Here is a 15,345-nt window from a genome sequence, read left to right as displayed (position 1 = left end):
ATTCACTGGCCTAGAGGAACCACAGCTCCCCAGTGCCGGTAGCACCCGTGCAACCCTAGACCATGATGCTACCACCCTCATGCTTGCTGTAGGCAAGACACAATTGTCTTGGTGCTCATTTGTGTTGCCAGCTATTTAGACAATAATGTGTGTGTTGAAGTATTTTCAATGGGTAATAAATACATTTATACAACTGTACAAGCTGTTACTGTTCAATTTCTGAGAGTGCCTTTCTCTGTGTGCCCGTTATTGGATAGTGGCGACGTGTCAGTGTGTTTTTCGTAGAAGTTCCTTCCTCAACTTTCCTTTTGTATTTAGACGTTTCATAATGCTTTGTTTAGCCCCATGATGACAGAACGTTTCTAACTTCTTTTACTGACTTCCTCCAACCCCTCTTGGTCCTTGTTTGGCCCACGGCAACCTTCACACATCCTTCTCCGTGATCTCCTCCACCATCCACTAGTCACAGTACAGATTTACCTCAGCCGCTCTGCCATACCGAGGACCGGGAGTGGCGGTCCTGCAACTTCTGCCATAATGATGCGTGCAGGGACAACCCCACACCAAACCCCAGACAGCACCAAGGCCAGTGTGGCCAGAAAGAGAGGTGCTGCCAAGTTGCCACCAGTCAGAAAGACTCCAAGTGTTAGGTTCCAATTGAGGAACACTGAAAGCCAGTCAATGCACTCGACCCTCGATACACCAAGTTACCGCAGGCCCTTAAAGTCTTCCAGCCAGTACTTCCAGATATGTTACTGAAATAGCTCTACAGCTGTGACACACACAATTATAGCAGATGTATGTACATAATAATATACCAGTTACCAACTGCTCTTAAAGAAGATGGCCAATCATTTTATAATAAATAGTGAAACTTTGTCATTGTTTCCATTGTTTTACTCTGTTGTTTAGTGCATGAATTGCTTTTTTCAGTTGTAGTATAATTTTTTTTCATAACATTTCCATTTGCTTTTCTGCATTTTATGTTGTTTAACCTCTGCTGTGAGCCAAATGTATGTTTTTTTGTTTATTTTGTGTTGTTCCAAGAGTTTTAAAGTGACTAATAAAGTCATTTTAAAAGTTCGTTTGTCAGTCACTCTCTTTAGATGAAGACATGTAATAGTAGAAAGGAAAATCAAATCCCTTTGCTCATAATTCATCACCATCACCCATTTTCATACATCACAATAACCAAACCATCAATCATTAAACTAATGATATAACCCCACTTAACGTTCATTTTTCATCTAACTGATCCTCTCTTGTTTCTTTTTTCAGAGGAAGGTTATGTGAAAATGTATTTAAAGGGCCGCCCCATCACCATGTTCATGCCCAAAGACCAAGTGCAAGGCTACTGTCTGGAGGCGAGAGCTGACCTTCCAGTCAACAAGCTCAAACTGGACTGGGTGTATCCTTTTTTGTAGAGCTTCTTTCCCTGTAAGCAAGAGGGGAAAGAGAATTATATGTTAGCACCCGATGTTTTAATCTAGACGGACACAGCTGGTGATTGTCATTTTGCATCATTTATAATAAAGAGATGAAGCTTGCCAAAGTCACCAAATAGTTAATGTGACGACAATTGCTTCAAGAATTCATAAAATAAGGTTTAGGTTCACCTTGAAATTTCACCTTGAAATTATGAGTTGTGTGTGATGTGACTTACTATATATTCATTTGTACCCCACATTGCCTGTGGATATTATGTGATAGATATTATTGTTGCTGTTTGTTTTTTATTTCGCTTGACCCTTATCCAGATACGGTTACCGTGGTCGAGACTGCCGCTCAAATCTTTACCTGTTGCCCACTGGGGAAACTGTGTATTTCATTGCCTCGGTGGTGGTCTTGTTCAATGTGGATGAGCGGCTGCAGAGACACTACACTGGACACACAGATGACATTAAATGGTGCACACAAGACACAGTATTTACCTCCTTGTACTTGATGGCTTAAACATACACATTACCCTTTCTCACAGTCATTTGTGAGAGATTTAGCCAAGACACATGGCTATTGTCCCCAATATACTGGTTCTTAGTGAGAAAAGTGTACCCAAAAGTATCCTAAATCACAGAAAGTAGCTCAGTAGCCCTTGCTTATCCCTGTTCACTCCTGCAGAATAACTGAATCAAGCTGTCTATGGCCTAATTCATATTGTGTAATGAACGCAGCCCTGATTTTATTACACTCCAGGGTTAATCAGAGTTCAATGAAGAGGAGCAGTCTTTGAAGTTGCTCCAAAAAACATGAATTAATCATGTTACATTTTGTCCACACACACTTTCAGGGTGCTTTCATCTTTTTTTTGTTTTTTTCACAAGCATCTCCTGTTGATGAATTAATGCAGACAAGCTTTTTCACCGTTTTCATGTCTCTTTTCACATCTTCATCAGCTTGGCAGTCCACCCAGATAAAATCACCATAGCAACGGGGCAGGTGGCTGGCACCTCCTCAGAGGGTAAAGTAAGTCAAGTCTTTTGTATGTCATTCACTTTTGTAACTCTTCATGCATATGTTTTACATGATCATGATAGATGTTTTCTCCCCCGGCAGTTGGCTCCACATATTCGTGTGTGGGACTCTGTTAGCCTCAACACCCTCCATGTTCTGGGGGCAGCTTACTTTGAACGAGCCCTTGTCTGCCTGGCTTTTTCCAAGTCGGTGAGGAAACCTTACAAACATGGCAACATTTGATACATTTTATCTAAAAGTATGCTTACACTGTATTGTTTGCATTCTAGAATGGAGGGAACACGCTGTGCGTTGTAGATGACTCGAGTGACCATGTGCTGTCTGTTTGGGACTGGCAGCGAGAAGACAGACTGGCTGAGGTTAAGGTGAGTTTCATGTGTTTGCCACTTTCTCAGTCACTTTCTTAGTTAGGCTAACCGTTATTTTGAAATTAGCATCATCTAACTACAACCCACAACCCTTCAGCCTTGTCAAAATGTCGCGACGAATGTGTAATTTCCTATATGACAAACAAATAAGGGTAATGTATATGGTCATTATTTCATCAGTTAACCCCACAATGCTCCATTAAAGCTACAATTTTAATGTCTTGTGTGTTCAGAGTTCCAACGAGACCGTCTTTGCTGCAGATTTTCACCCGACTGACAGCAACATCCTGGTGACCTGCGGCAAGTCCCATCTCCATTTTTGGAGTTTGGAGAAAGGCATCCTGGTAAAAAAGCAAGGACTTTTTGAGGTAAAACATCCCACTTCCCTTCCTTGCTGTGTCGTCGTACTTCGCTTTCAACTGACGTGTGCTTGTCTGTGTTTTCCAGAAACAGGAGAAGCCCAAGTTTGTTTTATGTGTGACATTTGCAGAAAATGGAGACGCCATTACAGGAGACTCAAGTGGGAACATCTTGGTGTGGGGTAAAGGTAAATAACAGTTTTAGACTTCCAGGTAGGTGATCAATGTGCCTATAAACTAGAGGTGTCACGAGACACCCAACTCGCGAGACGATGCACAAGGTTGGGTCCACGAGAATGAGGCAAGACAAGATTTTAACATTAATTCGAACAAATTCAGCTTACTGGCTCTTTTGTATTGATGGGCTCTCTTTGGTCATTATTAACATTCCAATACGGGTGCTGTGGCATTTGGCTTTGCAATCATTTTTTCCGCTCCTAATTTCTAATACATTACCTTGCATTGCTCCTCATGAGGCTGCCTTGCTGCACTGTGTTCGTGTGTGTGTGCTAGCCTTCCCCCACAGAGACCAAGCGACTGTATGACTGACGAGGTCTCACTCTGTTGTTCTATGAAACGCTGTTGTTCTATGAAGCATCTAGGAGCTGCACCAATGCACGTCAGTGAACGCTGGTCATGCCTGTTTGAAGGCGAGAGCCATGCATGTACATGGCAATACATGACGGCTGGCAAAATGGTTCAGTCAATTTTAATTTAGCGTGTGATTAATTGATTTATTATTGCAAAATATTTTTTTTTCTGAGCAAGAAATCTTGTCACATTTTAATCTTGCAAGATCTTGTGACGCTATAAACTCATTAGCTCCAAAGCTAACAGAACAGGGTCATCCAGAGGACATTTAGAAGAAGAGACACACTTCTCTGTTTCCCTTTCCTTCCAACATAATGTCGCACTGATCCACTCTCATCGATCCACCTGTCTGTCTTTCGGCCATTATCCCGCCCAGCCTCCAGCAGTCAGACTTTCTCTGGGCTGGAAGCTTCTCGTTGCATCTTATCTCTTCTCTGTCACGCAGGCACTAATCGCATCAGCCATGTCATCCAAGGGGCTCACGAGGGCAGCATCTTTGCCCTGTGCATGCTGAGGAACGGCATGCTGGTGTCCGGAGGTAAAGACTGCCGGCTCATCTCTTGGGACAGCAGCTACCAGCAGATCCAAACATTGGAGGTGCGATATCAAGTGCTTGAAAATTCAGCATCTGTAAGCATGTATGGGAGTGTGCAAATGGCTTTTGAGCAGCTCATCTTCATATTCCTGCAGCAGTCGGCATGCTTTGATCAAATATTAACAGCATATATACTTTCTTGTGAAGCAAGTAGCTGCATTTCTGCCTGCAGCAGATTTTTTTCAGAAATAAAACCGAGAATGCATTGATGCCTTTTTTTAGGGCTGGCAAAAATAGTGTGTTCACGGCGGTTACTAATTTATTTAATTAGTTACGTTAAAATCTTTAGCATAATAAATGCATGTGCACAATGTCAAGCCACACCTCTCTGTTATGAGGCCGGACGGAAGCACAGTGTAGTGTTCCCACACTGTCACAGAGTCTGACGCTCTTGTATAACTTTACTAACATGAACACACATCAACAATTCCAACCCCATATACGTATCTCCAACTCACAAACAAGTCTATAGTCCTCCTCGGAATGACACTTCCTCATTGTCACTAGACTACAGCGAGGTGCATTCAGGGATACTCTGAACATTATAACAACATCTTTATTGTGCATGGATGTGTTGTATCAATAAACAGAAATACAAAGAAAACAGTAAGTGTATATTCTTATCACTCTCTAGCGTAATTCTTCCTGCATGCTGTAAGTACAATTTAATTCAAGATTTTAATGCATTTAAGTATCCTCGTAAATCCCAGAAAATACACCTACACTCAAAACAGTGGCATCTGAACGCAACCCCTCAATGGCTCATAATAACATGGTTCAAGTGTGATTCAAATGTTCTACTATTATTAAAGGGACTAGTGTTAGGGAAATAGATTTTCAGGCATATAATATCTGATTTAAATTTCAGTTCATTTGTAGCTGTTAATCCATACAATGTATAAAATTGTGTCCTGTCATTTATCTTTTCAATCATAAAATACAGTTAAAAGGGCATATTTCACACAAAGCTGCAAATGGTGATCAATCATAATTGATTAATTTGAACTGTGATTAATTTCATGTTACTCATTTGACAGCCCCATTTTTTATGGAAAGGAAGCTTTACATTGTATCACTAAAGTTTAAATTCAAATAGTGTACATGATTCATATTTTACTTTTGCCTGCAGGTGCCTGAATTTTTTGGTCCCATCCGGACTGTAGCAGAGGGCAGAGGGGAGACTGTTCTCCTCGGAACCACAAAGAATTTTGTTTTACAAGGCACCTTAGATGGAGAGTTTCTGCCTATTACACAGGTAATGCAGGGTAAATTACTCATTTAACATTTCTGTAAAACTGTTTTAAATATCTTCCTCTTTTTAGGGTCATACTGATGAATTGTGGGGTCTGGCCGTTCACCCCTGTAAGCCTCACTTTGTCACCTGTGGCTATGACAGGCAAGTTTGTCTGTGGGACTCCAGTTCACGTCAGCTCATCTGGAGCAAAAACATGGAAGTAAGTAGAGTCAACACTGCCCCCTGGCGTTCACTGCAGGATTCTTATCTTAATGAAGGCAACTTCAACTAGTTGGACCTTTTCTAGTGTGTCTGAAACATACAGCATGTGTGCAAAGTCTGTATTATTACATTGTTGTTGCTATTGTTTAATTTGTTGTCTCCTAATCTCCTAATTGTAACAGGACGCTGCCCAGTCAGCAGACTTCCATCCATCTGGAGCTGTGGTTGCCATAGGAACCCAGACTGGCAGGTAGGAAGGGGAAACCCTTCTTGAAAGATACACCATATTTAATAAATGACACTGACAAATCTGTGTCACCAGTAAATGAATTGATGATGGTTTTTTTTATGGTTGAACCTGCAGGTGGCTGGTACTGGACACCGACTCAAAGGATTTAGTCACTGTCCACACAGATGGGAATGAACAACTTTCTGTTATGAGTTTTGGCCCAGGTTTGCACTTTTTGGCATCATTCCATTCCATTCCATTGCATTGACTACCCCTTATCCGGGTCCGGGCCACGGGGGCAGCAGTCTCGGTAGGGAAGTCCAGACTTCCCGGTCCCAGGCCACTTCTTGCAGTTCCACTGGGAGGACCCCATGGCGTTCCCAGGCCAGCTGTAAGACATAATCCCTCCAGCATGTCCTAGGTCTGCCTTCTCCCGGCTGGGCATGCCCGGAGCACCTCACCAGGGAGGCTTCTGGGAGGCATCCGGACTAGATGCCTAAACCACCTCAACTGCCTCCTCTCCATGTGAAGGAGTAGCAGCTCTACTCTGAGCTCCTCCCGAATGACTGAACTCCTCACCTCTTTTAGGGCGAGTCCAGCCACCCTACGGAGGAAACTCATTTCAGCTGCTTGTATCAGCGATCTCCTCCTTTCGGTCACGACCCAAAGCTCATGACCATGGGTGAGGGTGGGAACATACAGTAGATCGACCGGTAAACTGAGAGCTTTGCCTTCTGGCTCAGCTCTCTCTTTACCATGACCATCCGGTAAATTACTGCAGACACTGCGCCGATGCGTCTGTGTTTTGGGTGGCGGTCGATGTTGGGCGCCTGGGCGACCTGGTCATCGACGGCCAAATCTGGTTCTTTTTGCCATGATGTAATAGAAAATTAGATGTATGCATTACAGGTAATTTTCTATTACATTGCACGAAGACATATTTTAGGTTCTTTTTTCAAGAATGGTACAACTTTTAGACTTGAAGTTCCTGGGAAAATAGTCAAATTTTTAAAAACTATGCTTGATATTTATTACTGATATTTCTTCATGTTTTAGATGGTAACTTCCTAGCCATTGGCTCTCATGACAACTACATTTACATCTATGCTGTGGGAGAAAACGGCAGGAAGTACAGCAGAGTGGGGAAGTGCTCGGTGAGTGCCTGGTTTGTCGTCAGTGGCATTGACGTTCCCATTAGTTCTTCCATCTTTCTACTTTGTATTACAATATCATATCACATATAAACTTTGTATTGGTTTTATGTAAAATCTTGTTTCAGGGTCACTCAAGTTTCATCACCCACCTAGACTGGTCAGTGGACTCCCAATACCTGGTGTCAAACTCAGGAGACTATGAGATACTGTACTGTAAGTGCATCATCATGCAGTTGACCATAAACATGCTAGTGTTCACTCAAAATGAATCATGCACATGCAATGAAGGGGGCTAAAATGAACGAAACTACAGTTACTCCTGTAAGTATGTACATTTTTCTTGATTATGGCAGATTTTACTGTTTAATTGTGATCCTTATATGACCAAAAGTTTTGGACACACCTCTTGCCCACAGTAAAGCACGGTGAAAGTAGCGTCATAGTCTGCGGCTGCGTAAGTGCTGCCAGCACTGGGCAGCTGCGGTTCATTGAGGGGAAACGTGAATGTGTGTTTGTTTTGTGTTTTCCCAGGGATCCCATCCGTGTGTAAACAGGTGGTCAGCATGGAGACCATCAGAGATATTGAATGGGCCACACACACCTGCACTCTTGGCTTTCAGGTTTTTGGTAAGTGGCTTCTTGCGCTCCTCTTTATTTTTTTATGTCAGTCATGAACCCACACTAATGCTGTTCCATAAGGTATGTGGTCCGATGGCTCAGACGGTACCGACATCAATGCTGCTAGCAGGTCCAATAATAAAAGCCTTCTCGCTACGGGGGATGACTTTGGGAAGGTCCACCTCTTCTCATATCCCTGTTCTCAGTTCAGGGTAATGTTGTGTACTTTGCGGTTTTAAAGTGTCAGTACCAGCCAATTTAAAAGGTGGTTTATGTAAAAAGATACATTTTTGTCTGTTTTGTTTCAGGCTCCCAGCCATGTTTACGGGTGCCATAGCAGTCACGTGACCAACGTGACCTTCCTGTATAACGACAGCTGCCTGGTGTCAACGGGAGGGAAGGACATGAGTGTGATGCAATGGAGGATAGTCTGAGTGACAAGACGGGGACGTTGAAAGACTTCCCTCTGCTGCTGACTTTCAGCTGAAGCTGCACTACAAGAGAACTGAACCAAACTTCAAATGAAATGCCTAAAACGTGTCTCTGGACTGAAGTGAATTTACAGAAGGTTTCGATAGCAGGTCTGCTTTCAGGTCCCTTGATGAGGTGAACTGGTGAGGTATTGATTTGTGTTTCTCCTTTTTTTCTTCATTCAGCCACACTACAGGCCAAAAAAAACAAACCCTCATATACTGTAGCCCATTCAACACTATTTGTGGAACAAATGTAACAAAAAAAGAACCAAAGGCTTACATTTTTTACAGAATTGTACAGTTCCATGCGCTTCTGACACAGGTTATGGACTGAACGTTTCTTGGACTGACTATAATCGGGCCAGAAGATGAGTACTGTATTGGAATGTGAGCTAATAGTTTATATACACTCAGGAAACCACTGGAATAGTACGGTTCCCCTTTGCCATGAAGTCTTCACATAGATATGATGCATTCCCATAAAACCGCTCAATCATATGCACATGATTAATTGGCAATTACAACCCAACCTCGTACAACAGGGCAGTTATGATGAATTAATTGGATAGTTGCTTGCACTTCCAAAAAAAAAGACACGTTATGTCATGAATAAAACCCTTTATTGCTAAACAACATCAACGGGAAGAGAGGCTGTAAACTAGTTCAAGGTACAAATTGTTGAACAATTCCCAATGTTTGCTTTGAGAGGTTTTTGCCATATCGGGCTTGTTTTGTTGAGTTCTTCACAGAACATTATCTTTCTATTGCAGCCATAAGGTTCAAGGATGAGACCGTATCACTGTAATGTCTGATGCGCACCATCAGTCAAGGCAAGATATTTCATTCATCTTTTAGTTTTTCTATTCTTTAAGCGTACAAACAGCTTGATAGTGAGTACACATTGGATCTATTTAGGCATGGCGGTGCTACATTGAGCTTTTAGGGAACCGCTAATGTTTCCATTCAACCCTCTGATCTGTTAATCCTCTACAGTAAGGTAACATTTCACACATGAAAGTTTATTAGATTGGAGTAAAGATTGCGTGGCTAATGCTGTGAACTGGAATTTGTCTTTGCTTGCAATTACCACTGAACATTTAACATTTGTCTGACAGTAAAACCAAATAAAACTCCTAAGATTCTCTGTCAAAATCGCCAACCTTCTTCGGCCCATGTTTTGTTGAAAACTGACTGAAATAAGATGACACCCTCAGGAGGGGTATTACTACACTATAGTGATGGTTTGACATGCCTCACTCTGTCATTTATTTGTGAATTGTATAAATGCATTTGCACATGTACAGTAGTCATACCCATAAGTGTTTTTCTCTTGGACGAACATATCCAATGTTTTAAGTTGTAAATCTGATGAGAATAGTCTAGATCAGGAGCTACTAAGCCTAATAGTCTAATTCACTATGCCTTTAAACATACAGTAACTGAAGTTAGCTTTGACAAGTTTGTTTGTTTTCTTTATTTCTCTCAAGCTGAAGTTGTCCTCACCTCACACTTAGAAGACCACAGGTCTAGATAATGCTGAAGTTACCCAAACCATACATCAAGATTGATCACGCATATGAGTAAGTCATCTTCAAAATCTAATGTAATGTATGAAGATGATGAATATTTTTAACAATATCAAGTCTTGCCACCATTTAGTGTCATTTCCAGCCATTCAACGGATAAAAAAACGAAATAGCTAAAATATGGTTAGGGTGTGAATAATGTTGGGCTGAGCTGTATGTACACTTAAGATACTGTATACCACCATAAACTATGCGATTCAATGCAAGAAATGTGTCAAAAATTCAGCAATTCCGCAGGTCTCATTTTGATTGATTGGTGTATCTCAACACATTTGTCTATTTACAGTTGTGAGGAAAAAAAATAGGTCACTGTAAATAACATTCTAGCTAAAAATGAATGACGTGGGACCAAGTCAGCGTTTTGCAAGTCTCATGTATTTAATCTCAAGTCTCAAGACAAGACAGGTCGAGTCACGTCCGAAGCCATAGGCTTGAAATGTTCGAGTCCTGACAAGTTATAAGCAGTGTTTAGTGCCTCCCAAATAACACAAAATTCTAACAATGTATTAAAATTGACAAAATGAATAGAATTTTAAGTGTTTTATTAAAAAAAATAAGACCAGTGCGAGAAAACTTAGTCACACAAAAAGAGTGCTGACATGGCATTCAGGATTTATGTAATCCACACATTCATTTGTTCTTAAACCTGATTGGATGGGAAAATACGTTGCCTTGCTGGAAATTACATAACGATCACGTTAGTTGCATACTTTGAATGGGGACACGTTTTACTCAACACATTCACTGAAAATCTCTTGTATTTTTAAGTCATCAGACTAAAGAATGAGCCGGGTCCCGAGTCATTGATGTCAAAAGCCAATTCGAGTTGCAAGGCTTTGATGATATTGTCAAGTCCAGGCAAAAGTCATCAAAATTGCGACTGGAGTCCACACCTCTGCCAATGAGTTGCTAAAGTCCTGCCCATGTCTATGCACAGACATTTTGCTTGAATGAGGCCATGTTCTTCAAAGATGCTTGCTCAAATTTTACACACATGTGCTTGTCAGTCCCATAAAAGTGTGTCCCAAATTTCATGTTGATTCAGCCAAACACCTTAAAGTTACAATAGGTCTTTTTGTAAACCTGTATGAAAAAATGCAAGTCAATTAGACTCATGGGGTTTAATTACAGCGCCACCATGTGGTGTATTTGCCAGAAAAATAACAGCAAAGGGCAACACAGTAAAGGTTCACGTTTTGACAGTTTTTTGTCTTTTTTGTGCAGTTGTTGAGGAGTAGAAGAGTTATTTTAAACCAGAATGTTAGGCGCATCCTTTATTAGCTTCTATGCTAGCTAAATATACGCCTTTTTACCGCAAGTTGGCAGCGTTGAGCTGCCTCCTCGCGCGCCGCAATAGAACGTTGTCCAATCTCTCCGCCTCGCTCCACCAAGACTCGGAATGGGAAGAAAAATATGGCGTGAAGGAGGCGGACGCTGACTACCACCGTTCCCCTTCTTCTATCCTGTGTGAAAAGCAAGATAAAAACATGGATGTAAGAACACGCGGCGGCGCACGTTTAGAGCCGAGACGCCGGAGCACAAAGCGGATGGGAGAGAAAGCCTAGCTTGCAGCACGCCTCATCATCTTCCAGCCTGCAACATCATCCTTTTTTTAAAAAAAAAAGACGTCTCATACATCAACGAGGCTAGCTGGATCCTGCCTCTTTGACTTTTTGAATTTATACATTTTTTAGAATAAACAGCGGAGACACGTCGAGTAGCCTCCTTAGCAGTGTCGTCGTGTGAAGAAAAGACGCCAACATGAGGTAAGCTAATCCCAGGCGCCCTATTTGACGCGTCATGATATCGCGTATCTTCATTTACATTAACTGTATCCTGGTGAATTTATTACAATATTAACAATAAACAGCTCTAAGCGTGTTCATCATCTACAGGGTGCCCATCGGGGGTTAGGGGGTGGGAGGCATCAACTCAGGGGGCCTATCTGTAGGACACAAATACGTCTAATAACGTCTATCGATGTACAGTCTTCCTTTTTTAGCAACGTTCTATTGTGTTCTAAAGCCGGACCCCGCCCATTGTGGCTGATGCAGGTTTAAAGCCAGGCTAGAGTTGTCATGGAAACGACAGCATCATTTCTTTCTGCACTGACGATGCACCAGGTGGTACGGTGGTGGCGGCAGGAAGTCCAGGGAGAAGGAACAGGAGAGGCATGCAAGCAGAGAAGGAGGAGTGTGTTTATTCTGGTGGTTGCCAGGCAGGTTAGGCAGCCCCCCACCCCGCTTTTCCTTCCCTATGACACGCACTCCCATACATATGCTCATCTTCCAGTTGACACAATATGTCTGCCCCCCCCATAAATCCACATTCTATATTTGAGCATATGGGCTTTTCTTGCTTATGTTGGTATGTGCAGTGAAGCAGGCCCCAAAACTCCATTGCTTCTATTTATATTTCCCTCCCGCCTAGTAGTTTGACCCCTCTGCGCCTCCGTACATGCAGCATGTACTTTACGCTTATATGGCTTCAGATTCATTCTGACAGCTCAGATGTAGTGCTTGTATTGTAACGTGTGTGTGTGTCTGGGTGTGTGTGTCTGGGTGTGTATTGGCGACCCTTCAAGGGGATACCAAAGTGTGAACTGTGAACATCGCAAAGATCGTTTCATTTGGAAACAGACCAGAATGTTTGCAAAATAACTTTTAGGAAAAAATGTGACTTGCCATTTCTTTGGCTTTTTTGTGATGCCAGTGATGGCAAAGAGGAGCAATGTGATGATGACCATGGAACAAGAAATGGGATTTATTGTGATGGTATAGCGGTAAAATGACAATGACAATGACAATGAATGGCTTGTTTTTGCTCTGATAATCAGAGAATGGACAAATGCTGATGTTATTTTGGGCCTAGTGGCTTGCCCAGTGAAGTGAATCTGAAATCTGACTGATTAAAGAAACAGCCCCATTACTAATAGTGTTTAAGTGACATGGGCCAGCACTCCTGACTCTGAAGGCCCCGGGCAGATTAGATTGACATGGCAACACAGAAGCTGAAATCTGATTGGACAAAAAAATTGAACATACACTTCTGGAAGGAGTGCAGTTAAGAGACACACTAAGTGAATTTCTCCAAAGTAGGATTCAATTATAAAACATATTATATTATAAAAAATTAATAAATTGAATATTTTTGTAGTTAGAACATAGAAAACCTGTTTATGGCTTTCTAAATATGGTTTTTACTATTATTTGATCCCTGTAGACATGAAATAACACACCTGTAGTCACCTTTACACTCCAAATATTCTTTGTTTACACCCACATTGCACAACACTAATGGGCAGGCTACGGGATAACTGCACGGACATAAGAGATGGCTGCTGGCCATAGCATATAGCTAGCTACTAAGCTAACCAGTTTGCCTCAAATGTATTTGTTCTAAACTTAAGAAAGTGTTTCAAACGGAGTGGGGAAGAAGGACAAAGAAGCCAAAAACTTGCCACTTCCACACAGAATGGGAGGATAAAGTTTTTTTCATTGTCATTGCAGACTCCATGCAGAGTTTTAAGGTAATGTAATCTTTGTCTCATCAGTGTAACATTACTGACGCCTAGTGACCAGAATACTACATATGACTTGTCTTTGAATATCTTTTTGACTAATAACTGGACATACTGTAGTCAACCACGATACAGCCATCATTAATGAATTAATTAATTTGTGGAAAAAAAAACGTGATCGAACAATGTTTGAATCGGATGTAGCGAGGGCCGACTGTACAATTTTATGCAACAAATTAAGGCTGGGTGATATGAGTTCACACCACTGGCTTCTTTAAACTGCAAACTATTTGAGAGTGACTCAACAGCGCCTCTGCTGGTTGCCTAGTAGTGCATTCCATTTTGACTCAACACGATTAATCAACACTCAGTTCTCGCTTTTATTAGTATTATATAAGTCTAGATAGAGATTTATACATGCAAAGCAACAAATGCCAAATTACTCCGCAGATCTTTTCTTCTGGTCACTCAACTCACACACAGCAGTCACCTGGAGAGATTTGCTGTGAAAAAAAAGTTACACAACAGCACTTTTGTTGCGTATTGAAGGTGTACCGTATGTAAGTGCCCAGTTGTTTTAGGATTAACTTCTTTTTATGCTTGTGTGGCAGGTAAGAATGTATAGGCAATGTCTGAAGTTAGATTTTAACAGTTCAAGGTGTTAGGATAACAGCTTGAGCTTGGAGCGGATTAATTAAATTTCCATGCTTTCCAATAGGGAAAAATATAGGTTTGAAATCTAAACCAATAAAGATTGAGCTGTGAGGTTGCCCCTGCATTACATATTCTGACCTAGAAGACACACGCACATCATACAACCTCCCGTTTGTCACATCCAGTAGCTCTCAGACAGTTGAAAAGGCCCTGCAAACGTTCATATTCCTATTTGCTTTTCACCTTTGCCTCAAGAAGACTAAAAGTAGAGTAAGTGACTCTCCACAAGAACAATTTAAGTCAGTGAGATCATTTGTTCGACATGACCGCCTCCTTTGTAGCATCGATGCAAGTGCACGGCAGTTATTTTTAGTCTGCTGATGAGAGTGCTTTTATTGTGCTGTGGTGATTCTCCGTTCTTCTCAGACTGGCCGCTTTCATTCGCTCAGCTACATACATGTGTGTGTGTGTGTGTGTGCGTGTGTGTGTGTGTGTGTGTGAGAGAGTAAAACGGTGCGAGAGGGCTAAAAAAGCGAGGTGTCCGTCCTGTTCTATTAACGCAGGATGACCGCTGCAGTGACTCACAGTAGGAAAGGTAGGAGCAGGCAATGAAGCCAGTGGGAGGTAAAACGCTGACTCGTGCATCTCACTGCCGTACGCTGCACACAAACACAAGCACTGACAGGTTCATTATTCGTTCAGTATGAGTTTCAAAGGGAAGGAATGCATTTTAAACGGAATGTGATTGACGTAACTCCTACTTTGTATTCTGAAATAGAAAAAAGATTTGTAATTCATTTCCATGTAAAGCCCATATTGCTGTGAAATGATGCAGAAGTGATGGATTGTGGTGGAAGTGATGATTATTTGCTTTAACTGAGATGAAATAGAGCACGCTACTTAGCTACAACCAGCAGAGGCATTGTTGATTCAGTTTCAATAGTTAGCTGTTTAAAAAAAGGCCCACATGATGTCAGCCACGGGAGCTACATCCATGCATACCCCATTGACGTCGATGCACATTAGTCAACATGACACTGGTGTGGAACCAGGAAGTCAGAACATTTGAAATTTCTAAACGTAATTAATCGATGCACTTATGTGTGCGGTATTATGGGAAGTAGAAGTTTGACTGCGTAGCAGATGGGACAGACAGAATGGGATTCTTTTGATCTGGTCACTGTCTGCAGTGGTGTGGCGGGCGTGGTCACATGGTCACTTGTGGGTGTGTCGGAAGTATTAAAGGTCGCACACTTATCGGTGTGGAGGA

General features: G+C 41.8%; 2 protein-coding genes across 5 annotated transcripts in view; both read left to right on the top strand.

The window, feature by feature from the left end:
• The window catches only part of eml1 (EMAP like 1), a 37,408-nt gene extending 28,884 nt beyond the window's left edge, over positions 1 to 8,524 (top strand). For 3 of the 4 annotated variants that reach the window (XM_054797183.1, XM_054797182.1, XM_054797180.1), the window contains 17 exons: positions 1,279 to 1,408; positions 1,758 to 1,907; positions 2,394 to 2,463; positions 2,554 to 2,661; positions 2,742 to 2,837; positions 3,074 to 3,208; positions 3,288 to 3,387; positions 4,236 to 4,387; positions 5,515 to 5,640; positions 5,708 to 5,839; positions 6,024 to 6,091; positions 6,206 to 6,294; positions 7,127 to 7,224; positions 7,350 to 7,437; positions 7,756 to 7,851; positions 7,924 to 8,054; positions 8,151 to 8,524. In XM_054797183.1, the coding sequence (XP_054653158.1) occupies positions 1,279 to 1,408; positions 1,758 to 1,907; positions 2,394 to 2,463; positions 2,554 to 2,661; positions 2,742 to 2,837; positions 3,074 to 3,208; positions 3,288 to 3,387; positions 4,236 to 4,387; positions 5,515 to 5,640; positions 5,708 to 5,839; positions 6,024 to 6,091; positions 6,206 to 6,294; positions 7,127 to 7,224; positions 7,350 to 7,437; positions 7,756 to 7,851; positions 7,924 to 8,054; positions 8,151 to 8,276 (1,895 nt within the window). In that variant the 3' untranslated portion in view covers positions 8,277 to 8,524. The remainder of the gene's footprint in view (positions 1 to 1,278; positions 1,409 to 1,757; positions 1,908 to 2,393; positions 2,464 to 2,553; positions 2,662 to 2,741; positions 2,838 to 3,073; positions 3,209 to 3,287; positions 3,388 to 4,235; positions 4,388 to 5,514; positions 5,641 to 5,707; positions 5,840 to 6,023; positions 6,092 to 6,205; positions 6,295 to 7,126; positions 7,225 to 7,349; positions 7,438 to 7,755; positions 7,852 to 7,923; positions 8,055 to 8,150) is intronic. The other variant, XM_054797181.1, reaches the window with a different exon arrangement.
• Positions 8,525 to 10,094: 1,570 nt separating this feature from the next.
• The window catches only part of evla (Enah/Vasp-like a), a 48,674-nt gene continuing 43,423 nt past the window's right edge, over positions 10,095 to 15,345 (top strand). The window contains exon 1 of the mRNA XM_054797187.1: positions 10,095 to 11,667. Within this exon, the coding sequence (XP_054653162.1) occupies positions 11,663 to 11,667 (5 nt within the window). The 5' untranslated portion in view covers positions 10,095 to 11,662. The remainder of the gene's footprint in view (positions 11,668 to 15,345) is intronic.

This window comes from Dunckerocampus dactyliophorus, chromosome 13, assembly GCF_027744805.1.
Source record: "Dunckerocampus dactyliophorus isolate RoL2022-P2 chromosome 13, RoL_Ddac_1.1, whole genome shotgun sequence".
In the NCBI taxonomy this organism is placed as follows: domain Eukaryota; kingdom Metazoa; phylum Chordata; class Actinopteri; order Syngnathiformes; family Syngnathidae; genus Dunckerocampus; species Dunckerocampus dactyliophorus.
This window is presented reverse-complemented; position numbering and strand designations above follow the sequence as displayed.